This window comes from Topomyia yanbarensis, chromosome 3 (assembly GCF_030247195.1).
Source record: "Topomyia yanbarensis strain Yona2022 chromosome 3, ASM3024719v1, whole genome shotgun sequence".
Classification (NCBI taxonomy): domain Eukaryota; kingdom Metazoa; phylum Arthropoda; class Insecta; order Diptera; family Culicidae; genus Topomyia; species Topomyia yanbarensis.
In genome coordinates this window covers 82,371,969-82,398,030 of record NC_080672.1, presented here as the reverse complement: position 1 = coordinate 82,398,030, position 26,062 = coordinate 82,371,969, and the positions used below count along the sequence as shown (strand labels likewise).

The 26,062-nt window shown below is 39.5% G+C and overlaps 1 protein-coding gene and 1 long non-coding RNA gene across 3 annotated transcripts; one reads left to right on the top strand and one right to left on the bottom strand.

Moving 5' to 3' along the window:
* The first annotated feature begins 7,502 nt into the window (after window positions 1–7,502).
* Window positions 7,503–8,825, top strand: LOC131691813 (uncharacterized). Its single transcript, XR_009305858.1, has 3 exons — window positions 7,503–7,868; window positions 7,921–8,356; window positions 8,498–8,825. It is a non-coding gene; the product is annotated as an uncharacterized LOC131691813 (long non-coding RNA).
* A 2,779-nt stretch (window positions 8,826–11,604) lies between these two features.
* LOC131691807 (stAR-related lipid transfer protein 7, mitochondrial) lies at window positions 11,605–15,355 on the bottom strand. 2 transcript variants are annotated; one of them, XM_058978468.1, is made up of 7 exons: window positions 14,875–15,355; window positions 14,399–14,738; window positions 14,164–14,330; window positions 13,757–14,104; window positions 13,570–13,696; window positions 13,238–13,322; window positions 12,463–12,600 (listed from the first exon to the last, which is right to left on the bottom strand). In XM_058978468.1, exons 1-6 carry the CDS (start codon window positions 15,091–15,093, stop codon window positions 13,270–13,272), a joined length of 1,254 nt encoding a protein of 417 aa, XP_058834451.1. In that variant the 5' UTR covers window positions 15,094–15,355; the 3' UTR covers window positions 12,463–12,600; window positions 13,238–13,269. The 2 variants fall into 2 exon arrangements, with proteins under 2 accessions (XP_058834450.1, XP_058834451.1); XM_058978467.1 differs by lacking the exon at window positions 13,238–13,322 and having other exon boundaries at window positions 11,605–12,600.
* Window positions 15,356–26,062: the final 10,707 nt, after the last annotated feature.

Below are 26,062 nucleotides of genomic sequence, written 5' to 3'. Positions count from 1 at the left end.
GGGCTTGCTTCTTAGCGGTGCAGATAAGGCACTTATATGCCTTAGTGCACCCCCGCTCTTTATGCCCCTCCTCGCCGCATCGACGACATAGCTTGCTCCTGTCTAGGCCTTTGCATTCGTAAGCTTTATGGCCGGATTCTAGGCACCGATAGCACCTGTCCACTGAAGGCGGCTGGGGTATACTAATAGGGCATACCGACCAGCCGATCTTCAGCTTCCCTTTCTCGGTTACCTTTTTGGCATCCGCATTGAGTAGCCTGAGGTAGGCTACTTGGGTGCCAGAGGGTCCGTCCCTCAATCGCACAGAGGCCCGCTCGATTGTGACGCCGCAGTGCTCCTTGACGGCTGCGACGACGTCTTCTGCGGTCGCGAACTCGTCCAAGTGCTTGCACTGGAGAGTTGTTTCCGCACCTAGCGACCTAATTTGGGCGCCCTCGCCAAGGACCTCTTGAGCCAAGGCCTTATATATTGCACTTGATTGTGCGCCTCGCTTCAGCACCAGGAGCATCTCTCCCGTGTTGGTGCGTCTTACGCTACGCACATCCTGCCCAAGGGCCGAGAGGCTTTCGGCCGCCTTCATCGATTTAAGGACATCGGCGTATTTGTCCTTGTCGGTTTTTAACCACAAGGCTTCGCCTCTGTCCTTGGCCTTCCTCGCAGGCCGCGGTACCTCCGGTTTCGGTGCCGGCTTTTTCTTGGTAACCAGCGTCCAGGGGTTTGAGCCCCCCTGCCCCGGTTGTGCCGGGTTGCTGGTACCATCGCTCTCCACAGCGAGGTCACTCTCGCCCTCGCTTACCTCACCCAGGCGGCGTTTGACCTTGACGGTTGCACGCCGAGTGGTGTCGGTTTTGGCACCCTCTCCTGGCGACTTCCTAGGGCGCTTCGCATTCGATGCCGTCTTGCGATTGCCCTTTCCTTTTCCCTTCGAGGGGAACTCGGTCGCCGCTCCGATCGACGTGGCTGCTCCGTAGAAGGTAAAGGCCACTGTCTGTGAACCTCTATTGACCTTCTCTCTTTCCTCCCTATTGGAGGCCACTGTCTGGGTTTCTCTGTCGGGCCTCTCCCGACATTCCACCCTCTCAACATATGCCTGCTGTTCCTGTCTTGCGACACGAACAGCTTTCCGGAGCTCCAGAAGGCTCAACTTCAACTCCTTGGCTATGTTCTGCTTTGCGCTAGCGAAGTCGATTATAGCATCGAGTTGCTTCGCTACTTTGCGCATCGCAGCTATTGGCCCCTCCGATGCATTGGTAGGGGTATTGCCTACCGCTGCTGGGGGGTCGCTGGTGCTTTCGGGTGCAGCACTCATCGCTCCACTACTCTCCCCACGGGGGGGAGACCTCGCCAAACCACCTCTTGCGAAGGGGTTTGGCACCTCCGTCTGTTTATTTTTATTTTTGTTTGCCTCCATGTATAGTCCCACGAGTAGCGCGAGAAATATATGTCCGCCACGCCAGAGCTCCGCATTAGCGTGGTAAGGGACGCTTACTGTGGGGGTTGCCCAGGTACCCCACAGGCTCCGTTAACGATCGAGCATCTTTTTCACCCCCTCGATCACTCATCCCTCGGCACGGGTCGCTTCACGCCTTGGAATTGGGGTTATGCCCTACCTTGCTTTACGTGGTGATCTCGGCCCGGATCATCACAACCATCCTCCTTTACCAGGGCTTTGGACCTGTAGCTCTGGATCTCAATAGTTCCATGTACGTATGTTATTACAGACATGCTACTATTGGGATCCGTCATTCGCTAGCGGAGTTCAGTTAAATGGATATATAAATATACAAACAACACATATTACCCACTAATGATATCGCGCCGGCAACTTCTTAGTCCTTCTTGGACGCTTTGGATTAAATCCGTCTTCATCTCCAACTTGATCATCCCCAGATCCACTTCTCTTTTCTGGTAAATCTCTCCCATCCGTCATGCCAGTGTTTGGTAGCTGTGGGTTAGTTGACGAATTATTTTGTGGTGATACTATGCTATATTTCACCCTAAGGAGGAAAATTTGGTAAAAACCAAAATTTCTCACTAGGATGTTTGCTTCATTTCTGGTTGCGGTTTGATCCACTTCTTCAGATGTGATACAGATCGTCGATATCTCACGCCTTCTTCATTTTCCACGATTGTGTCGATCCCATTTTTCTTGATGACCTTAAATGTTTCCATCTTAAAGTTTGGCTCCAGCTTCCCGGTTTCAAAATTTTTCAGCAAGACAGTATCGCCTTCAACGATTTCGGATGCTTTTGCATGTCTACGATTGTCTGCATAGATCTTCCCTTTCATCTTTTTTTAGCGTCACTGTCACGGGCACCTTCATCGCGATTCCAATATGGTTCAGTCCTCAAGGAAGGTAACAAATCCTTGACCGGTCTTCCGGTTAACATTTCCATAGGTGCTTTGCCAGTCATTGTATGAGGAGTTGTATTGTACATGTGAACATGGTCTTTGACAGCAGCACGCCAGTCAGCGTTAATTGCTTTAGCGATTCTCAGAGCACGCAAAATTCCTTGATTCTGTCTCTCGACTAAACCATTCATTTGCGGCCAGTAAGGAATAGTACGAATCAATCTTATATTCTTCCGAATGCAGTAGTTTGAAAATTCTTCACTAGCAAAAGGCGGCCCATTGTCACTACGAATTGACTCTGGATATGATTGTTCAACAAATACGGTTTCAAGAGCGTCAATAGTTTTGGCTGCCGTTGTACCTTTCATCTCGATAATCTTCAAGAAGCGACTATAGTAATCAACGATTACAAGGAATGTTGCGCATACCTTCGCAGAGAAAAAAATCAATTGCAATTTCCTGCCATGGGCGATCTGGCATTTCCTTACGTATCATTGGTTCCGGAGGCCCTTGATTGCCTACCGCTGCGCACCCGGCGCAGCCCTGGATTCGATCACTAATATCTCTATCCATGTAAGGCCACCATACTTTTTCACGAAGGATCCGACGCATACTGACAACTCCTGGATGACCCCAATGTGCGATATTAAGCGCTCTAAGCCTGAGCTTACCAGAGAGAACAATTCGATCATCTCGAACTACCACGCCATCAATTATTCCAAGTTCTTTCGAAAATGACTGGTAGTGGATCAGATTTGAAGGCCAACTTTGGGTGTGAATGGCTTCTATGACGGCGCTTAACATTTCATCATTGGCTGTTGCAGTTTGAATTTCACTCAATGTGATTGCTGTCATTTCATCTCCAATAGTACACAGATAATGCTCAGATTCCTCATCAAACGGTACCTCAGACTGGACTGGACATAACCGTGACAGCTATTCGAACCCGGTATTTGCTTAATGTCAAAATTATATGGTTGTAGACGGAGTGCCCAGCCTTCTGCTCTTGAGCAAGCGCGCTTGCCATCCCGGTGCTTACCTCCATAAATGTATTTCAGTGTTTTATGGTCAGAGTAGATGGTGAATTTCGTTCCAAATAAATAAGGATAAAATTTTTTCACGGCCCAAACGACTGCAAGAGCTTCACGCTGAGTTTGAGGATAAACTCTCTCTGCTTTTGTCAGTCCTTTCGATGCAAAGCTTACTATTCGAGGTGTGTTCAAGTTGTCTCTCTGAGTGAGAACAGCTCCAAGTCCTACAGCAGATGCATCAACATATAGTTCAGTGCTGTCGTTAGGGTCGAAAAATCCTAGTCTGCGAACAGTGTTGGATAGTTCGTTTCGAAGGTCGTTGAATGCTCTTCGTTGAACCTCACCGAAGACGTCAACATCGCCTCTCATGAATTCACGCAAAGGTTCGGTTTTTATGGACAAATGGGGAATAAACTGCCCTACAAAATTTATCAGGCCCAAGAAACTGCGAACCTCCTGTACTGTCTCTGGTTCTCTGAAATTTCGAATAGCTGATATATTCTCCTCCGATGGACTAATTCCGGCTGCGCTGACGTGGACTCCAATCAAGCATTTCTGTTTATTAAGTGTTGCGTTATTTTCACGAAGTACTGATAGCACTTCTTTTAACCTTTCGTCATGTTGTTCCTTAGTTTTCCCTGCAACCACGATATCGTCAATGTAGACTATAACACCTTCTATGCCAGATAACATTCCACACATCACTCGCTGGAATATTTCCGGTGCACAATTGATGCCGAACATCAGTCTTTTGTATCTCATCAGGCCTCTATTTGTCATAAAGGTCGTGATTCCACGCGATTCTGGATGCAGTTCTATGTGGTGAAAAGCCGATGTAATGTCAAGTTTGGAAAAGAATGTCGAACTTCTAAGTTTGTTCAGAAGTGTATCGATCATTGGAAGGGGGTAATGTTCACGCTGTATTGCTTGGTTAGGATATCTCATGTTAATACACAAGCGAATATCATCTTTGCCCTTAGGCACTACAACCATAGGGGAAATCCAATCTGGAGGACCAACGACTGGTTCAATAATGTCGCTATTCAACATTTGTTTTATTTTCAGATCTACCTTATCTTCCATAGCTGCTGGAATTCGCAAGTATGCCAATTTCTTGGGAGGGACACTACTATCGATCGATAGTTTAACTTGAATGTTGGGAAATTTAGGGAATGCTTTACATATCGTGTCGATATTATACACGTCCAGTCCAACTTTCAAGACTTTCAGTTCTTCTGCTGTTCGTTTACTTAAAAGTGACTTCCTGGCTCCCTTAACAACGAAAAACTCAGCGTAAGTTGTTGGTTTGTATTCATTCACCGATATCCATGCCTCAAAGATCAACGACACTTCTAAGGGCGCTTGGCTAGCGTAGGCGGTAACGCGACGATCGCAGTGGTACCTTTGTATATGACAGCTTTGTCCTCGACAAGCGTAAACCAACTATCCTCAGTGACCGTATTAATAGCAGCCCCCGAATCTATTAAAAAGACTACAGGGGTACGATCGATTTTACAAGTAATGAGACCATTGTTGTTGACGTCATCCTGTTGTGAATAATAATATTATCAATGATATTTTTTTTAAATTCATTATGTTTATTGTTAATTTCAAATTTCAATTCTGTTTCTTGGATTCTACGACGCTCAAGGCCAATTTCAATAATAGTATGATTACGACATATCAAAGTTATTGTACCTTCCATGAATCATTTGACTTGGCGTAGTGAACCTGTTCCTCCTTGGAATGATTATTCTCGCGTACAGCATTAGTTTCATTTGTGCGTTTCCACGGACGAAGTTTGACTGGTCCATTTCGTCGGGTTTGGCGCGACGTTTTACATTTCCGTTCAAAGTGACCCATATTTCCACACCTGTTGCACCGTGCGTTCCGAGCGAAGCAGTCACGATGCTTCCACGATCCACAACGATCACACTCAACACCAGTGGATCTATTCGTCACCAATGCCTTACTGCGGTACGTTTGTGAATTTCCATTTGCACTGATTCCCTGCTTCACGTAAGCAACGGAGGACGTGATTGGTTCTGCCACGAACGGGTGTTGCTTCTCCTTCTGTTTAGCTAATATTTCTCTGTTGACTGCATAATTGGCCAGTTCATCAAGGTTCATGATGCTTTCGAGACCTTTGTCCCGAACGCGTTCGTCCCGTCACCTGCTGCAAAATCTCTCTTTCTTCGCGTTCGTGGAAATCACAGCGGGCCGCTTGTGTTCGTAGCCTCAATATAAATTGGTTGAACGACTCGTCGGATGTTTGTTTCATGGAGCGAAACACCTCCAGTTCAACTCGTTCATTGCGTTTCCCGACAAAGAAATTATTCAGGCGCTTTACGGCATTGTCGTATTCCGGTGTCTCGAGTGGGGCAAGGGGCACTTTTACTGGTTCTGGGTGGATTTCATGCGGCACTGATCTCAAGTTATAGTAAATCCGTTGGAGCCCGCGGCCACCTCGAGCGAGCATGAAAATCAACTTGTCGTGTTGTGATTCGACGTTTTTCAGTTCGAGTATGAGCTCGAAAGCTCTCAGCCATTCCTCCCACTCGCGGCGTGAATCAGACGCATCAACTGAATCATTGAACGATTCCAATGGCCACTGCTTTTCAAAATCCAACTGCAAAAATCAAACAAATGCAATAATCGATTATACTACAATCGTGAAAAAATGTCTTTTTTTAGGCTTAAATATCAGGTTTTGATATATTTGATGTAATTGATTCAATAAAATCGATTTTCCAAAAGTTCCCATTGAAAAGGACGCGATTTTTCGACAAACGATTTCTTTACCTCGTGAAATCGATATTTTCAGTTCGATTTTTCGAATAAAAAGAATCGATGTAGCAAAATCGATTTTATTTTTCATAATGCCCATCACTAACTCGCTCTACTTTTCGATCGGCGCTACGGTCTTCAACTGGACTCGCCTTAAGTATTGGTGTGGTACGACCCTCTGTCGAACTCGCTCTAGTTTTTCAATCGGCGCTACGGTCTCCAACCGGTCTCGCCTTTAGTATAGGTGTGCTACGACCTTCAGTCGGACTCACATTCTCTCTTTCTCTTTCTTTACTCTGGTGTTATGGTTTTCAAATAGCTTCGCCATTAGTATTAGTGTAGTGCGACCCTCAGTCGAACTCGCTTTCACTTTTCGATCGGCGCTACGGTCTTGAACCGGACTCGCCTTTAGTATTGATACACTTCTACTGTAGACAAATATAACTGATAAATAATGCTATTTTATTGTCGGGCAGTCTTTGATGGTAATGTGTTTCAATACTAAACAAAATTTGCTCCACTAACACATGACTGTATTTTGAATGCAATGCTAGGTGCTACGACCGCCATTTTCTTTAAGAGCGTGCTTGCAATTTACACAGTTTCTTTAGCTTCAATTATAGCCATTCTTTTATCAACACTAATTGCTTTTTGAAAAAAAGGAACACATAAATAAGCGCAAGCTTTTCTATACCTGGCAAAATACGGGAGGTTTTACACAAATTCGGAGTCGCACTTGAAACACAATGTCAATATGTATTATCGCTGAAATTCGGTTTATTACTTACCGGCTGCGCCAATTGTAGAATCCGTTGGGGGTTGAAGTATGGGGTTCTATTCGGACCGTTTTAAAAATAAACTTCCAACACCACTCTTTATTTGCAAACGCCACGCGCGTGGTTTTATTGCGTCCTCTCCTTACAATTGATACCACCTGACTAACTCATAATACCTTTGCCGCTATGTCGCTCATTCGGATTCTGTTGTCTCGCTTCACGCAAAATAATTGTCCATGTTTGATACAACAAATCATTTCTTTATTTTTAATCTAAAAATTTTGTTGTGTTCAATCAAGGAATTGATTGAACCAAATTACATTTTTGGGTTAGAATAACCAAAATATCTATTGAATCAATCTTGCAAGTTTTATTACCTGTGATCTTCGAAGGTCAACAAAATTATTATTTATTTCACAAAAAGATAGTGATTGAAGCAAAGTCTGCTACTGATTGATTCGAAAAGACTCATTGCATAATTTCAACAAACCTTGATGTATTGACACAAAGAAATGAAAGTTTCTTCCAACAAATGAAAAAGTTGTTCCCATGTGCTTCTCCTACTGAAGAAAACGGGCTAATCGCATTAATACTGGATCAGGAGAGTTGGATTCCGGAAAACCCGAAACCATCCTAAGTTACTGTCGGATACGTAGTGCGATGAGTTTATAATTGAATTCGATATACAGCGAGCATTTGGGTGCTTCACAAAGCAACGAACTGAAAGTAAGCAACGGTACTATTATTCCGTGAGTAGACCGTCGTAGTATTACGTGTGGCAATAAAAATTGGGTTTCTACCAGCGATACGTAAGCTTCTTTAATCATATCTTTGGCACAATGTTCATTCCAAAGCAACGTTTTGAGAGGCATGTTGTTACCCCACAGCAAGAAGGTACTACACAGATTATTATCTCACAGTGGTAAGTCGCTTCTCGCATCAATGAAGTCTTGTCTCACACAGTATTTTTCCAGGAAACGGAAGTTAACATAAAACAAAGTTCTACCTTCCCGTCGGAAGCATCTATATGAACGCTTGAATGTATGAAAAACTACGTCTATATGATCTGATGACGTTAGAATGACACAATTCTAAATCTTCCTGCACTATTAGCGGCCTTCAATGGACGTGATTTCGTCGCCGAACACCAGAAAACGGTCGTCAATCATTTGATCGTGATTGTAAACAGAAAAGACCTTGGGAAGGACATTTGTGACGAATACATCTCTGTACTCGCCTAGAATAAAATTGAATCAAAGATGAATGACGATGTAACTGGGGGATCCCTCTAAACGGAACTCCAAGTTGTTTCTCCAGGCAAAACACCTTTAATCCTGACGCGACAAAATGGTGGTATCGATGCTTTCTAATAATCATCTTTAGCACGAGCCGTACAAAAACGTCTCGCAGGTACAGTAGGATATCATGAATTCTATCGTGAACAAACCGCACAGTGCTTACCGATTATTAACTAAAGCAAATCGTGGGTTTGTTCCTAGGACTTTGTTCCATTTTACTTTAGTTAACCTCTCTCCATATTTTTCTTTCCAGCGATAGTCAACACATGCGCGTACGAGTAGATTCAGATCACGCCAACCTTTCAATATCATGGGTCACAATTTGCAGCTTTTTGTACAAGCGTGTGCGGATTATTTCCTCGTCCTTAAGTAACAGGAAACCAAAACCACATATTCTGTTCCTCAAATTGGCCCTGTAATCGATGGTGTCGGCAGACGAATCGAAAACTCAAATGGCACTCCATGGACTTTCAAAACATTACACAAAATAATATGACGTTTATCGGAAGGGTCAAAGGTCGGTGATGGGCAGCATATGCCCTGCAAAAAATAAAATTGCATTCACTCCCTGAAATAATGCTAGTGAGTCAATAAAATTGCTTTTGCTTCAACGCTTCACATGCATTGATTTAAATAATTAATACTTTTAAAACAATAAAGGTAGAAATTGAACTAACAAAATGATTTTTTATTCAACATTTGATATGCATTGATTCAAATATTGTTTGTATTTAAAATAACAAAACAAACATATTGAAACAACAAAATTATATTTTGTTTTGGTGTTTTATTCTGATGAGATCAACATAATATCTTTTAGATTTGACTGTTTTCCATGTTTGATCTAATAAATTTTTCAGAGCGATTTCAACAAAAATTTTTATTTAAATCAGCATATTTTTTGATTGAACACAGAACAACTTGGAAAATTTGTTGTTTCAACCTTTATAATATTTGAGAATAAAAATTATTTTTCTGCGTGTTGTTTTCTCTCTCTCGCTCGTGTAGTCTCTTCGTCGTTATCTTGATACGGTTGGCATGTGAGGGTATATGGTTCGATTATGACTCTACAGCTCTAAACTAAAATATCATAATAACATGAACAGAAATTACGAAAATCGTGACTAAGATCCTGAAACCATGAACACAAATCACACAACTAGTGACAAAAATATCTAAAATCGTGACCAATATCCTGAAATCATGAACATGAATTGCTCTATTCATGACTAAAATATCACGATAACAGGAACAGAAGTTACAAAAATCGCGACTAAAATCCTGAAATCGTGAAGACAAAGCACACAACCAGGGATGGGAATTATCATTCATTCGCATGATTCTTGGCGAATCCGCTCATTGCTTTGACAGCAGCCAGTCGTTTATTCACGATCCGACTAAAACTCTCCAAAAGAACACAACTGAACGTAGGTAGAGATGAACTTTCGAAGATGTGAGCCAAGTAAAGGAATGACACGTACTATGTTGAATGAAGAAGATCGTGTTCTTCATTCGCGGATTGAATCGGAAGATTGTACTGTAAACATTCACAAGTGAATCAACTTTTAGTTCACAAATGAATGTGACATTGTATTCTCTGGTTGGGTTAGGTCAACTTTATAGTGCAAATGTACACCAACGTTGTGTACACTATAATCAATGTTGAGAAGTAGATTGCACTACAATCCACTTGAAATTGATATTGTGATATGCACGGAATCGTTTTAAGTTATTTTTTTCCACCAGTACATTGCAAACTACTTACTTAACAATAAGAGATCACCAAGTAAAAATTTCATAGGTCTATAAACAAGAACGACAAGTTTTTTTTTTATTAGAACGATCCGGTGAATGTTTTGAAATGAATCTTTGTGAATGAATGAATGCATTCATTTGCGATCCTTTCTGCTTTCATTCAAAACACTACATATGCGATGGAGAATGAATCATAGCCGGGCGCTGTCACTTTTTTTCAGTTCTGTGTTTTGCTTCTCGCTTTCGCACGAACGCGTAACTCTGCACAAGAAGGGTTGCCGAGATCGGGTTTCACAGTAAGAGCATGTTGGTGAATGATTTCAAATTGATCGTTTCGTGAAATTATTTTTCCCATGCCTGCACAACTCGTGACAGAAACCTTTAAAAATTCGTGACAAAGATCCTCAAATCATGAACATGAATCACTCTACTCATAACTAAACTATCATGATAGCGTGAATAAAAATTACGAACATCGCGACTAAGATCTTGAAATCATGAACTTTAATCCCGATCACGTCATGAGAATTCCCAAGAATCGCGAATAAGCTCTTGAAATCTGGACAACATTTGACTGTCGACTGTGTATTCCCAAATCATGAACAAGAATCACAACAAAAACTAAATATGTCCAGGGAAAAACAACAGTAACCCAACCAAACATTCTAATGTAACGCCATGTAAATATTCCGGGTGGACCTGGTTTTTAGAAAACACAAATAGTTTCATGAGTACGAGGTTTATTATTCATAATTTCAGGAACTTGGCCACGGTTTTCGTAAATCGTTCAGTTCATGAAATCGTGACCATCGTTCATGAATTTATGAACGGATTTTTTCCGTGTAGATTGAGAACCCTGTTATTCACTAAATATAGGTCTGACTGCGGCAGAAGCAGCAAGTAAACTGAAGTCGTCATTGACCCACATTTAACGATTCATGCGTAATTAATAGATCGTGTGTTATTGGCAACAAGAAAAATCGCTGTGAGTAGGTTGGGCAACGATATATTGTTTGTGCAGTAGACATCGCTATTGCAAAGAGACACACTTGATTGCTTTGCCGGTCTCTGTTGAGCACTTTAGCTTCTATTCTGAGCGAGATGAGAAGGTAGACTTATAGTATGAGATTGTTGACTAGATCATATAACTTGGAACATTAGTGACCTGCTATATTGATGAAAGCCGCGCGATAAACAGGCAGCTGCGAATATGATGTTCAACGCTTTGCGCGATGAGCTATAGTAGTGTAATCTGTAGCCACGCACAAAACCTAATCTGTATTAATCACTGACATGCGCTTTTACGTTGTATAGTTATGAGGAATGTACGTTGAAGGAGGCAAACTATCGTGTACTCGACGGGTTTAAAAGGAGAATCGCTCAATACTCGACAGCACAATAGAAAATGTAGACTGGTGCATACAAGAACTGTACCATGTATACAAACATGCGTACAGCGGAAGGCTAATAAAACACGTCAGATTACTGAAATGTTTAGCAGAGATCCTAGAAGAGTCGGAACACCCGATCGCGATGATGATAATGGCAACAAATATCGAATGCCTTCGGATATAGCTTAGAATACATAAACCGCCCAACGATTGCTACATATCTACAGATCATTCTAATTTTAGCACTTTCAGTTATCAACAATGTTTCTTCGGAGACAACCTAACTCTTGAGTATTAAATACAATCGTAAGTAGTCTTAACAAGAAGAATTCTTAACATAATCAATTTCGAAACAATGTAATAGTTGTATGTTGTAAGTAAAAAAAAATAATAACTCGTTGACTCACAATTTCTTAAAATTGAGAAATATTGCATTGCTTTTTTTCAGGACTCCGTATTTGGTTCGTTACATGTTTTTTTTCTAACAGTATAGTTGTAGATGTATTTTTTTTTTTGTAATCACAATTTTTGGTATGCACTTTGCTGGTAAGTATGTTGATGCGTTTCATACCACAATTTGCCTTCCGCTACTCAGCCATAGTTCGATCAGTCAGTCGGCCAGTACTTATTGTACCGTGTGCAGTGAAATCAAATAACGCCGACCTGAGCGCAGCAACAGTCGATAAGCCTCATTTCCTTCCGTTTGGTTAATGCCTCTTGTTCGCTAATTCACGATGTTACGAACTAACTAAAGCTGTTATGCGATAAAGATACAAGGGTGCCCGTCTCTTTGGAACAGAGCTTGATTCAGTTCCTTATTGTTCGCTATCAGGTACGGGCGCGGGCTATCAGACGAATTGAAAAGTTCGGTGGCAAGCCCAGCGAAACGAATACAACTAGATAAAAAATACAGGAACTCAGCAAAGTCATGATCTCGTTACAATGAAGCGGTAATCTGCTTTCAACTTTTAAATAAAATACAAATACGAATAGAGATAGCTCCACCAGGAAGTTTTCTGGGCTGCGCAATCGTCTTGTGCTGCCGTTGCTGTTGTTGTTGTTGTTATTGGTGTGGTTCCTGGTGTGATGGCAACTGCTGCTTGGGATGACGCTGGTTGATTATTGGTTTTAATGCTCTGCTCCCCGTTATCGACAGACTGGTCACTGCGCAAGTTTGCTTCGTTTGCCGTAGGTTGGAAATTGGGATTGACTTGATGATAACAGAAAAAAGCAAATATTTGATTTAATGTTTTAAGTAACAATTTCGCATGAATGCTAATTGTGTGAGTGTGAGGTATGTATGTCAAGCTTAAGGATTTTATTAGAACAGTGATATTAGTGACGTTGTATTGCTTTTTAGTGGTGTCTCGTCCTGTTCAAGTCGTTTAGTGTACACAGTAGACCGTTCAAACAAAACGAATTTTGAAAGAAACGATCAATCCACAGTTGAGTCGCAGTATGCGTTTTTGCTTGGATTGTCCCCATTTGCATCACCCTAGCGGAGAATATCGAGTGCTATAATCGGAGAATCACCAGAAACGCGAGGAGGACGGTGAGAATCGATTCGATGGTAAGGTGGCGGCAGGAATGGGACAGTTCAGAAAAGGAAGGTGGACCAACCAGCTCATTCCAAATGTTTTGTATGAAATAATTCAAATTATTTTCATGGCATAAATGGTAAATTTTCAACAATTTAAATAGGTACTAATAATGCACCGATAGAATTATTTGTAAATAATTGTCCTTTTGTTCTAATTGCTCGCTTAGCAAAGTTGACAGTTGTCTAAAATAGTCTCGTCTGGTCTTATTAGAAATATCAAATACCGATAAGTGTTAAGGATAGTCACCTTTTCGCTTAGACGCATCAAACTACGGCGATTCACTTGATTCTAAAAATAATGTAACGCCAAAATTTCATCTTCTTTTCAACTGCTACAATTGTTTGGTCGACAGGTAAGTTGATAAGTTAAAACAGTCGATAGTGAGTCATTCCACGCGTAACCGACAACGTACGGATGGCACCGTCCAGAATATGAGTAAGCATGAAAACATGATCGTGAAAAAGAGCAACAAGAAAACAAAAATTATGAACTCATGTAGAATACAGGAGTAAACGCGTATTATTACTGGCAAACAGTGTGATAAGGGAATGTGTGTTTGGGATGGTGAAAAAATCTACCTTCTTGAAGAGTAATATTGCTTTCTTGTTCACTTTTTGCCTCCTGATAATCCTCGCTGCTAAATCCAGGCAGCCAATCGGGTGGATACTCAAAACCTGGATCGCGATGTCTATCCCAAAACTCAACCTAGAGCAAGATAAGCAAAATTATCGATCGGTCACTGAACAAACTACAGAGTTAACATACCACTCTCGTTTCGCTGTGTTTTTTCGCAGCTGCATACTCAACCGTGGCCCGGTGAAGTTGGTGCAGAAAATCGGGCATCTGTTTTTTGGCTACCCAGTTGGTAATGTATCTCGGGATGGACAAGCCCGGATTATCGAAATACGTTAGGATGAAAGATACTCCCGGTTTGTTGAAAGTAGTGGTCGGTTTGATGACCATGAAGCTCCAGTACTCATTAACACGCCGATTGTTTGCTTTTACAGGACACTTTGGATGCTGGACGCTTTTATTTACAATTACGATAACTTTCTTAGAACGATCGACGAAGTAGCGCCGATTGTACACATAGTCGCGGTTGGCAAATAATTTCTAAAATATAGTTCGTTGTAGAATGTTTTCGATAGAGATGTAAAACTTGTATGATTTACCGGCCAAAGCATTTCCCAGTAGATAATGTGACTGTTCGATCCTTTGCCAACATCTTCGTCAATAATTTCCAAACTAACCGCAGTGTTGTCCCATTTTTTCCTATACTCAACGTCGGTTTGGACATGAAGAAAATCGTCTGCGGTAATGTCTGGATACTCGACATAGACTAGGAAACATTAATTCGAAATTAAATATCCAATAAATTGTGAGCTTGAAAATAGTTTCTCAACTAACCTTTATAGGCGTAAAGTCCCGGTTTAACCTCCTGGCGCCAGGTAATCATACTTTTCTGCTCTATGTACGGCTCCCAGGCGGTAAACTTGTTCTGTTCCTTTGATAGCATATCGGTAACATTCTTGGGGCAGCTACAGTAACGAATACCCTCCACCTGTCCGTCGATTTCTTTCCGTCTCTGGCACCGAGGACAGAAGATTGTTTCCTTCTGCAGACGATCTAGAAAGTTGAAATCATCGAAATAATCTTTAACGTCATCATATTCAATGCGTTCTCTCTCCCAGTCGAACGACAGCAGCGTAGCTGACGATAGCAGGAAGCCTTTCGCGTGACGTTGGACCTGAAAAGAGAATACTCGTTGGGTGTTGATCGAAATGTTCCTCGCGAAACAAAGATTATCCAATTTTTAATTTCAGGCCACAAATTCGTGTTGAATCAAATCAAATCGACATATGAATAGGTTACTCTGAACCCACCTGACCACGGAACCGACGAAGTAGCTCCCGCAAAGCTCGCTCCTCCCAGATCTTTGCATACAGAGCAAAAATCTGTTGACTTCTTCGCAACTGCTGAGCAAACACGAACTCGCATTGGGTAGCCCACAGACGTAGGATCTTTGGCGATTGATCTCTTACATTTTTGCGCAGATATAGATTGATTTTACCCACCACTTGCGAGTAAGTGAACAACTTCATCCCGTGCACAATCAACCGACGACAGCGACCAGCACTGGAATGTTGGGCATAACGAGACGAGCTAGGCGATAGAAAACACACAGAGACGATAGTATTGTTAAGCAAATTGTACACAATTTGTTTCAATTATTGAGCCTAGCGGCACCGCACACTTTCACACGGAAGAATAGAATAAGTTTTTAATGCTTGATACGAAAAAAAATCGCGATAAAAAATTTTGTGATGCAACGAATCGCGAGTTTTTTTTAACTTGAACTGTCACTTTTATTTGACATGACATTATTCGGCGCGTTGCAAAAATCATCTATTTTGCATGAATGCTTGTGACCCCAGCAGTTTTCTCGTTACAGGTCCCACACGCAGAAGAATCGGGCCTTTTTGAAACAACAAAACGTTTAGTTGAAATCCCGAACAGAAAGTAATATCGAAATTGATCGTAGAAACGTTGAATTTACAACAGTTTTATTTGTTAACAACAACTTTTGTTGTAACATCAATATACTTATGATACAGTCCTTCATGCCTCCAAAATCTACAACGGAAAAACCGAGGAAAAACAATGTAAATCGATGTTTTTGATTTCAGAATGTATGGGAAAAGATCAATTTTTTCATTGTTACATCCCTTAACGACCCCCCTTTTTCCATGTAAAAATCGGGTTTACAATGAAATTGGATGTAGAAACAACAAATGTGATTATATTTCCATTGTAAATTTTCCAGAATAACATTGTTTTTCATTGTAATGTAACAATAAAAAAAATGCTGTAATACCAGAGGTGGGTAAGAAAACCAACCGGTACGTACAGTCACTGGTATGGTGCTCAAAGTCTCAACACGTGTAAACGAGCGATCCACATCGTGTGCGGTTTTGATTTCGTTCACACGGTAAACGAAATGACAACCTCGACCGAGTGTCGGTTTTGAAAATCAAACCGAGTCACTCAGCACCGTTTACATGTGTGCACGATTTTCAACTGGTGTTAATGTATTCTAAACAGCGGTGTCGGTTCGGCTTTAGAAAACCGAACCTGGTTTTTTTCTGTACGCGGTGCTTCGGTTGAAAGAAGAGGCAGTAAATTCATGTGCAGTGCTGCCGAATAAACAACTGAACAACTGAATTGAATAAGGTTAGTTGTTGAGAGTCGATGGGGCAATATCGAAATGTCAGGTTCTGGGCGATTGTTAACGATTCACAATTGATGTTCTTTACCATATTAAAAACCAAGAAACGGACACGAAATTCAAAATGGCTACCTTTCTTGGTGAATAATCGTATGAAACCGATAAATGTAGATATTTTTGATTCGGGAAAGTCGTTGATGCTAATGTAACAATGTTGAAATTGAAATTAATGACTTCAAAGAAATCAATAAAAACAATGAAATCAATACAATCAATGAAATCAATGCAATCAATGCGATCAATCAAATCATTGAAATTAATGCAATCAATACAATCAATTAAATCAATGAAAACAATGAAAGCTATGAAATCAATCAAATTGAAAACAATCAATCAAATCAATCAAATCAATCAAATCAATCATATCAATCATATCAATCATATCAATCAAATCAATCAAATCAATCAAATCAATCAAATCAATCAAATCAATCAAATCAATCAAATCAATCAAATCAATCAAATCAATCAAATCAATCAAATCAATCAAATCAATCAAATCAATCAAATCAATCAAATCAATCAAATCAATCAAATCAATCAAATCAATCAAATCAATCAAATCAATCAAATCAATCAAATCAATCAAATCAATCAAATCAATCAAATCAATCAAATCAATCAAATCAATCAAATCAATCAAATCAATCAAATCAATCAAATCCATCAATTTTCGATGTCTGCTGACCACATTCTTTCAAATGATACCCATATTGATGGTGGTTTTCACTATTTTGTGGTAACCGGAAGTCGCCATCTTGGATTTCAAAATGGCGCTAATGGTCAATTTTCGGTGTCTGCTGACCATATCCTTTCAAATGACACCCATATTGATGGTGGTTCTCACTATTTTGTGGTAACCGGAAGTCACCATCTTGGATTCCAAATGGCGCCAATGGTCAATTTTCGGTGTCTGCTGACCTATACGGATCCAAAATCTTACGATTTCTGTTCACAAGTCCGAATAAGAAATATTCTGAACACCTGTTATGAACCTATGTATTATTTTCGTACCACAAAAATGGGTTAATATTCTATACCATTCTTGCTCTGAAAATTTTGTCGAACAATTTTTGCGCTAAATGATATTTGACCCGCTTTGCCTGAAGTTTTGATAAATATACCATTTCGGATCTAAGGGAATATTTTAACCCACTTTTGCTCTGAACAAAATTTTAATCCACTCTTGCTCTCAGTCTCTCATATATAAATAGCGAAGGCTAATAAACTTCCTTTTACTTTCGATTTTTGGGCAGTTCCCCATACCAAACATACCCATATTGCAAAGTTCCTGATGATAAATCATCATGAAAATGCCGTAATATTGAGTTAAGGTAAGTCATTTATTTTCTTCCAAAACGACGAGGAACATTTTTGTTGTACATGGAAGATGTCTCAGAACAATTTTTCAATTACCGAAAAAATACCTGACATTATATCTAAAATAAATATGCACTGAATTTCTAATAAAAATGCTGGCAGCACTAGCATAGCCGATAAACATCAACCCGAATACACAACCGCAACACAGCCGAAGTTTGGTTTCGGTATTCTCGTGTTTCGTTCCATACTCGTGCACCGGTAAACGAAAATCAAAACCAAACCACGGTGCTGTGTAAACGAAACTCGGTTTGGTTTTCGTGTCTCGTTGAAACACAACCAGCGGTAAGACCGCACACGATGTAAAGGAACCACAAAATCGTGTGAAAATTTGGTTTACCGCACCGGTACTAAACCGGTTTTTTCCCACCTCTGTGTAATACTGTTGTGCATTTCTATTCGAGGAGCGTTTTTCGAAAGCATGTATTTGGTTTAGTTCAACATATACTTTTGTTTGCATTTAAAATAGAAACATTGTTGAAACAAAATAAAATTTGTTTGATCGAACAGATCCCTTTGTTAAAAACCAACAGAATCTTTGTTTGATTTCAACTAAATTTGAGTTGTTCTCATCTTTCGTTAATACAGTCGTGACTCGTGATTCGCTGGTTGAACATTTTTTAACTGGACCGCTTTTTAGTTGGACCATTGTCCAACTAAAAAGCATCTGAATGTCAAAATCTTATGTCAAATTGACTTTGACAATTATTAGAGATGTGAATAGATGAATAGACTACCAACGTCTCCTTTGGAGAGTTGTTGACATCTGTCAGTCGGTCCAAGTAACGAATCAAATTCGTTAGTTTGGACAGAGGTGTGGCCCAACCAGCGAATCACGACTGTACTAAAGATTTTTGTTGTTGCTTCAAACTTGTTTGTTCGTTTGAACTTATCATGATTTTGTTGTTTCAAACGAAATATTTGTTGAAACTATTGAAAAGCCAACAAATGAATTTGTTGGTAATTTAAAACAACAGTATTGATTGAATCAAACCTGAATCTTGTTTATCATTATATCAAACAGGAAAATTGTTATTGAGTTGAGACCAAATTTCTTTTATTAGCAGGCTATAGTCTCTCAACTCGCGTAACATTTCGAAGTCGCGACATATATAGTGAATAAGAGCAAAATCACAGAACTGTGTTTTAAATACATGTAAAGTTTTCAGCAGGGACACTTAGAACAGATAGACCGGGGAAAAATAAATTTGAATGCAGTAACGCTGAAGGCATGACGAGACATGAATTTTAAACTGAATAGAACACCCGCTAAAACTGCTGCTGGGGACAGAAAGTTCCAGTTTTAAAATTTCCAGTTTTATATTATAGAACTGTCAAAATTATAAATCTAAAACTGAAACTCTCCTGAACATGCTCTTAGGCTGTTTGCAACGCTCTGATGTAAATTGAGTTCTTTGCGACCGGTTTCACGAACACTAATGATGTTTCCTGGTTGAAAACAATCCCATTTACTTTTGCCGTCTTTGTTTATTATTTTCCACCAGCTTGTAATGTAGTATTTGTGTCATGTGGCGTGTACGTACATGAGCCGTAGAAAAGTCTATTTGTTTCAAACTGACAAGCCGTCGGATAATTTGGATCTGTCAAAATACATCTAGAACAAGGTGTTCCCAATGCGATGATTTAGGCACCTGTTCTAAATGTTGTTTATTTGATTTTGTTATTGTTTGTGTCTTATGTGATACATATTGTTTTTTAACACATACCAATGAAAATGTTTAGAACAGTGTTCTATTCGTGTTTTAAATTGTGGAAAATTTAAAACAGAATAGTCGAGCTGTTTTAAATCTGATCTAAAAAAGTGCTCGAAAAATAGAACTGCATCTCAGCATTGTGATCGATCTGTTTTAGTCTGTGATGTAAAATAGAACAGCCTTACGATCGATCTGTTTTAGTCAGTGATGTAAAATAGAACATCTCATGCAGAATCAGCGATGCCACATGTTTTTTTTAAATGTCTGTAGAAGTGCTCGAAAAATAGAACTGCATCTCAGCATTGTGATCGATCTGTTTTAGTCTGTGATGTAAAATAGAACAGCCTTACGATCGATCTGTTTTAGTCAGTGATGTAAAATAGAACATCTCATGCAGAATCAGCGATGCCACATGTTTTTTTTAAATGTCTGTAGAAGAATAATTAATATCTGTAGATGGATGTGTAAATCCTAGTTTCGCTAGAATCACAGAGAACAAACATATAAGCTGGAACAAACTTTTCCGAAAAACCTGTGTAATCATTTAAATGAAAATACATTGAAAATCGCCATCGCATACGGGTTCGCATGCATGAGTCACCATTGTATCCAAGTTCGCACACATGTTCCGTATAGCGATTGCTGGCCGATCGAAGCGCCGCCAAGTGGCAAGTTGCTACTTGCTGTTGTCATTTCAAAGCGACAGTTTTAATTCTTATATAAGTTGAAAACTTTACTTGTGTGTCAGCTCTCAGTGCTAGAATATTACTTTAAAAGTAGAATGAAATTAGAATACTGTTGTGAAGGAATCACTCGTATTCGAATACAGACATAATGCAATTTCGCAAAACACTATTATTCTATTTAAAATCTGTAGATGTCTGGCTACGTCTGTAGGAGACCATCAAAATTCTGTAAAATACTAAAAATTTGTCTGTAAATCTGGCATCTGTAACAAAATACATCAGCGTTGAAAAAACAGCCTTGGCTGTTCGCAATGCTGTGATGTAAATTTGTTTCAAAATGAAAAGCCGTCGGATAATTTGGATCTGTTAAAATACATCTAGAACATGGTATTCCCAACGCGATGAATTAGCCACCTGTTCTAAATATTGTTTATTTCATTTTGTCATTTTTTATCACTTTCCTGACCCATATTGTTTTTTTCTGCTGTCAGTCGTCACACATTCTAATGAAAAGAAAAAAAAATAGAACAGTGTTCTATTTGTGTGTTAAATTTTGGAAAATTTAAAACAGAATAGTAAAGCTGTTTTAGAACTGCATAGCAGCATTGCGATCGATCTGTTTTAGTCGGTGATGTAAAATAGAACAGCCCATATAGAATAGTCTACACGCTTATCCTCAGCTACTCATTTCAACTAAAACGCTTTTTCTCAAAAATGAGTAAAATTTGTTTGAAAGTTCAATATGATGTCTGATCGAAGTAGGTCATCTCCATCCGAAATCGGTACTACATCATTCCGAATAGCCTCACCTACTTTTACTCATTTTTGACAAGGTACGATTTTTTACAAATGAGTAAATTTGACGCGTTTCTGACAAAAACCGTACCTTATCAAAAATGAGTAAAAGTACAGTCGTGATTCGCTGGTTGGACACTTTTTAACTGGACCGCTTTTTAGTTGGACCTCCGCTAGTTGGACCATTGTCCAACTAAAAAGCATCTGAACGTCAAAATCTCGTGCCATATTTACTTTGACAATCAATCTGACAATATTTAGAGATAAGAACAGATGCATTTACACAGCCAACATCTTCTTTGGAGAGTTTTTGACATTTGTCAGTCGGTCCAACTAGCGAATCAAATTCGTTAGTTGGACAAGGCTGTGGCCCAACCAGCGAATCACGACTGTAGTCGGAATGATGTAGTACTGATGTCGGATGGAGATGACCTACTTCGATCGGACATCATATTGAACTATCAAACAAATTTTACTCATTTATGAGTAAAAGCGTTTTAGTTGCAATGAGTAGCTAAGGATAAGTGTGTAATAAGTGCGAAAGCGACGCAAAACTCAAAAGTACCGAAATTTAAGTTAAAAGAACTTATTATTTGAGTTGTGTTATTTTTCCGTATAAGTGAGCCTTTTTTTACTTATTTTACTTTACTTATCGGATACTTCAGCTAACCGTGTATATAAATCTGAACATGATCCAGGGATGCCAGATATGATGATATTTGATGTGTTGTGGAATTTTTTTTTCATTTTTAAGGTATTCTTTCTGAACTTTTTTCGGATATTTCGACGAGAACATTTCAAATGGGCCGATAAACAAAACGTAAACAATTCCGGTTAATACTTACTTCAAATGGACACTAACAAAGCTTTATACATACCTTAAATAAGCCGATTCCGAAACCTGGCTGTTGGGGAAATAATGGATTATCGAAAAGGCACATAAGCAAAATAACTTGTTTTGCTTATGTTCCCTTTCACTTCCCCTCAAAAATTAACGACTCATAAACACCAAACAACAAAACGGAAAAATTTGTTTATGGGCCCTTTTCTTAATGAAAAAGACTATACTTGAAAAGGGAACAAAAACATCGCAACACCAAGAAAGGGATCAAAATAAACGTCACATAATCATTTGCTGTAAACAAAAGGGCTCACCCGCACGCACTATAAGCTAACGTCTCGCCGAAAAGGGATTATGGGAGAGGGCACAAAACCAGTGCGATGTTTCAAAAGGGATCAAAACATTTATCTACAAAAAACGTTCAAAATACAATTGTTTTAATAAATCTGTTATATTATTCGGAAAAAATGGTTAATTTAACACGGCATTGAGTTGTTTGGTACTTAAATCAAGCTCCTGTTCATAAATGGGAATACAGTCGTGATTCGCTGGTTGGACACTTTTTAACTGGACCGCTTTTTAGTTGGACCTCCGCTAGTTGGACCATTGTCCAACTAAAAAGCATCTGAACGTCAAAATCTCGTGCCATATTTACTTTGACAATCAATCTGACAATATTTAGAGATAAGAACAGATGCATTTACACTGCCAACATCTTCTTTGGAGAGTTTTTGACATTTGTCAGTCGGTCCAACTAGCGAATCAAATTCGTTAGTTGGACAAGGCTGTGGCCCAACCAGCGAATCACGACTGTATAAAGTACGAGGTAATTTTTCAGACGCCATTTTCTCAACATGAGCATATTGTATATAATGCCTTATGAAATGTTGACGTCGATTTGTTGGTTCCGACTCCTGCTTCGTTACATTGATGACATTTTTTCTAAAGGCGTTAGAATAAAGCACAGTTCATAGAGTAGAGACAGTTAGGCAAAGAGAGAAGTTAAAAACCTATTTTAATCCACCTAGCGGTGCAATTGTGCCTTTCTGAATCACGAGAATGTGTGCGTTGTTTATATTCATTAAAAGCTTTTAAATGCATATATTACATTTTATTATTGTACATCACATGACAACTATATACAGGAACATAAATCATTATTCGAGTTCTAAAATTTTGAAGAAGAAAAAACAGCCACGGTAATATTGAACTGAAAAAGGTGCGAAATCGGCAAAGTCCCAAAAAGTCAATCTTTACAAAAAAAATTTTTTTCGAGATAACATAAAATCTCGACGTTTCATGCATTTTAAAGATGTTTGGCATCAAAAATACGAATTCGATTTCTGAAATTTCATGGGGTCCCCCCTTTGAAAAAAAAATTGAGTTCCGACTTATATGGGAATTTCATATGTGACCGGACGATTTAGTCTATATTTCCGGTCCCATATAAGCGATCCGTACGAAATTTTATTGACATCTGTGGGGATATTATAGCTATCATTTGGGACTAAGTTTGTGAAAATCGGCCCTAGCATTTCCGGGAAACTGATGTGAGTTCGTAAATTTTGAAATCCATTAAAAATTCGATAGCAGCCTATGGGAACGTTGCGCCTTTCATTTGAGACTAAGTTTGTCAAAATCGGTTCAGCCATCTCTGAGAAAAATGAGTGACATTTTTGGTAACATACACACACACATACATACATACACACATACATACACACAGACATTTGCCGAACTCGACGAACTGAATTGAATGGTATATGTCACTCGGCCCTCTGGGCCTCCGTTGAAAAGTCGGTTTTCAGAGCAATTGCAATACCTTTCTATTGAGAAAGGCAAAAATTTCACCTTTTTACATTCATCGCAGAATTCGTTAGAATCGAGATTTGCTGCGTGATCGTACGTATCACCCTGTAATTCAGGAACCAGAACTCGGATCCACACAAAATTCAACAGCAGCTGATGGACCTTCCATTTAAAATCAAGTTTGTCAAAATCGGTTCAGAAAATTCCCAGAAACCGATGTGGACAAATCAACAAATTTTGTTTTGTAACCATACTCTTCAACTCGTAATCTGGGACAAGATGTCAAATTCAATAGCAACCTATGAGAATAGTATACCTTTCATTTGAATCTTAGTTTGTAAAAATCGGTTTAGCCATCTCCAAAAAACCGATGTAGACATTTTGTTAACAAATCCGCACATACACACATACATACATACATACATACATACATACATACATACATACATACATACACACATACACACATACATACACACAGATATTTTGCGATCTCGGCGAACTGAGTCGAATGTTATATGAGACTCGGCCCTCCGGGCCTCGGTTAGAAAGTCGGTTTTTGGAGCAATTGCGTAACCTTTCTATATGAGGAAGGCAAAAAAATAGTATTTAATCAGCTTAATCAGCATGAGTTCAATGTTATCTTCATGTGATTATATTTTGAAATGTTGGTGGAATGGGTTTAAAAGTGGAGGGAATGGGGGGTTAGTAGAGTGGGAGTGGAGGATGCGTCAGAAATCCTTCATCTTATTTTGGTATACGGGGTGGATGAAGGAAATGCGGGCGTGAGGGTGGTCCAAGGGGAGGGGAGTGATGAAGGAGGATGGTGTAAGGGCAAGGCGGGGGGGGGGGGGGGGGGAGGGGCTCTGATGCAATACTCAGCTGCATATTTTGCCTTCCATTTGAGACTTGGTTTGAGAAAATCGGTTCAGTCATCACCGAAGAACCGATGGGACTTTATTTGTGTAATATGCCCGGAATTCCGGATTTCCGGAATCGTCGATAGTGGACAATATATTCAAAGAATGTTTGATTGGCAATCAGTGATCTAGATCTTCGATTAGAAGTAATTTGGTGACCATTTCAATAGTTTTTAGCCTCTGAGGTATTACGATTGTACCGATTTATATGGGAAATTCCAGTGTATCCTTACTAATACCCCTGTAACTCCGGAAGCAAGAGTCAGAACCGAATGAAATTCAGCAGCAGTCAATGGCATTACTGTATCTTTCATTTGAAATCAAGTTTGTAAAAATCGGTAGAGAATTCGTTGGGGAATGGATGTGATATTAGCTTAGGAACTTGGCGGGTTCCCCGGGGGCGTCATGAACTGTCATAGGTGGCCAATGTGGTCAAAGCTGCTTTAATTGATCATTAGTGATCCAGACCCGCAAACTAGAGTAATGTTACATCAATTTCAATATGTTTTACATCATTTGAACATCATGGTGGTACCAGTTTATATGGGAATTTGCTGTGTGACCGCACTCTTCAACCCGTAACTCCGGAACCGGAAGTCGGATCAACTAAAAATTCAATAGCAGCTTATGGGAGCGTTATACCTTTCATATGAAACTAAGTTTGCGAAAATCGGTTCAGCCATCTCTGAGAAAATTGTGTGAGTTTAAATGACACACACACATACACACACACACACACATACATACACACACAGAGACATTTGCCGATCTCGACAAACTGAATCGAATGGTGTATGACACTCGGCCCTCCGGGCCTCCGTTAAAAAGTCGATTTTTACAGTGATTGCATAGCCTTTCTTTATATGAGAAAGGCAAAAAGTCTACCTACCAAGCACAATTGGAATCCGTCTTTGATACCTCTGTAGCGAAGCTGAACTTTTTCGGCTTCACTCTTTATCGAGCTCTTCATATCAAGTACAAATCAAAAATGTGTCCTCGAAAAATCGTCAGAGCATTATTATACACGTTCAATAGTTCTGTCAATAAACAGTATTGATGATATTGCTTCAATAACAATATTGAATATGTAAAGCAGGCCTTATACGTTCAATATTTTTGTGAATACTAGACAGTACTGACTAAAGTATTCTACGTGTAATGGAAAAAAGTTGTGTTGACGATGTACATTTCAAATAGGATTGAAGTATTGAAGCAATATCAATACTCGTATTGAAAAAAATATTGAACGCGTAAAGCGGACCCTACACTAGCGGAAATATTGACAATAAATCAATTATTGATCAATATATTGATCGTGTAAGGACATTTTGGAAATATTGATTCTGTAGAATTCAAATGGGATTGACATATTGAAGTTGTTTTGTCAATATTTTTATTGATAATATTCTTGGCTCGTGTTGGGTCAGCTTAAGGGCCGCTATTAACATATTTGTATTCGTATATAATAACGCCTTTGGTAGGTACGCAAAGAGTGTGCAGAGAGTGAAGCCAAAAAAGTCTACCTATCGAGCAAAATTAGAATCCAGCTTTGCTACAGAGGTATTAAAGACGGATTCCAATTGTCCTGAATAGGTAGACTTTTCTTATTTCACTGTTCTCTATATAATCTGTGATTTCT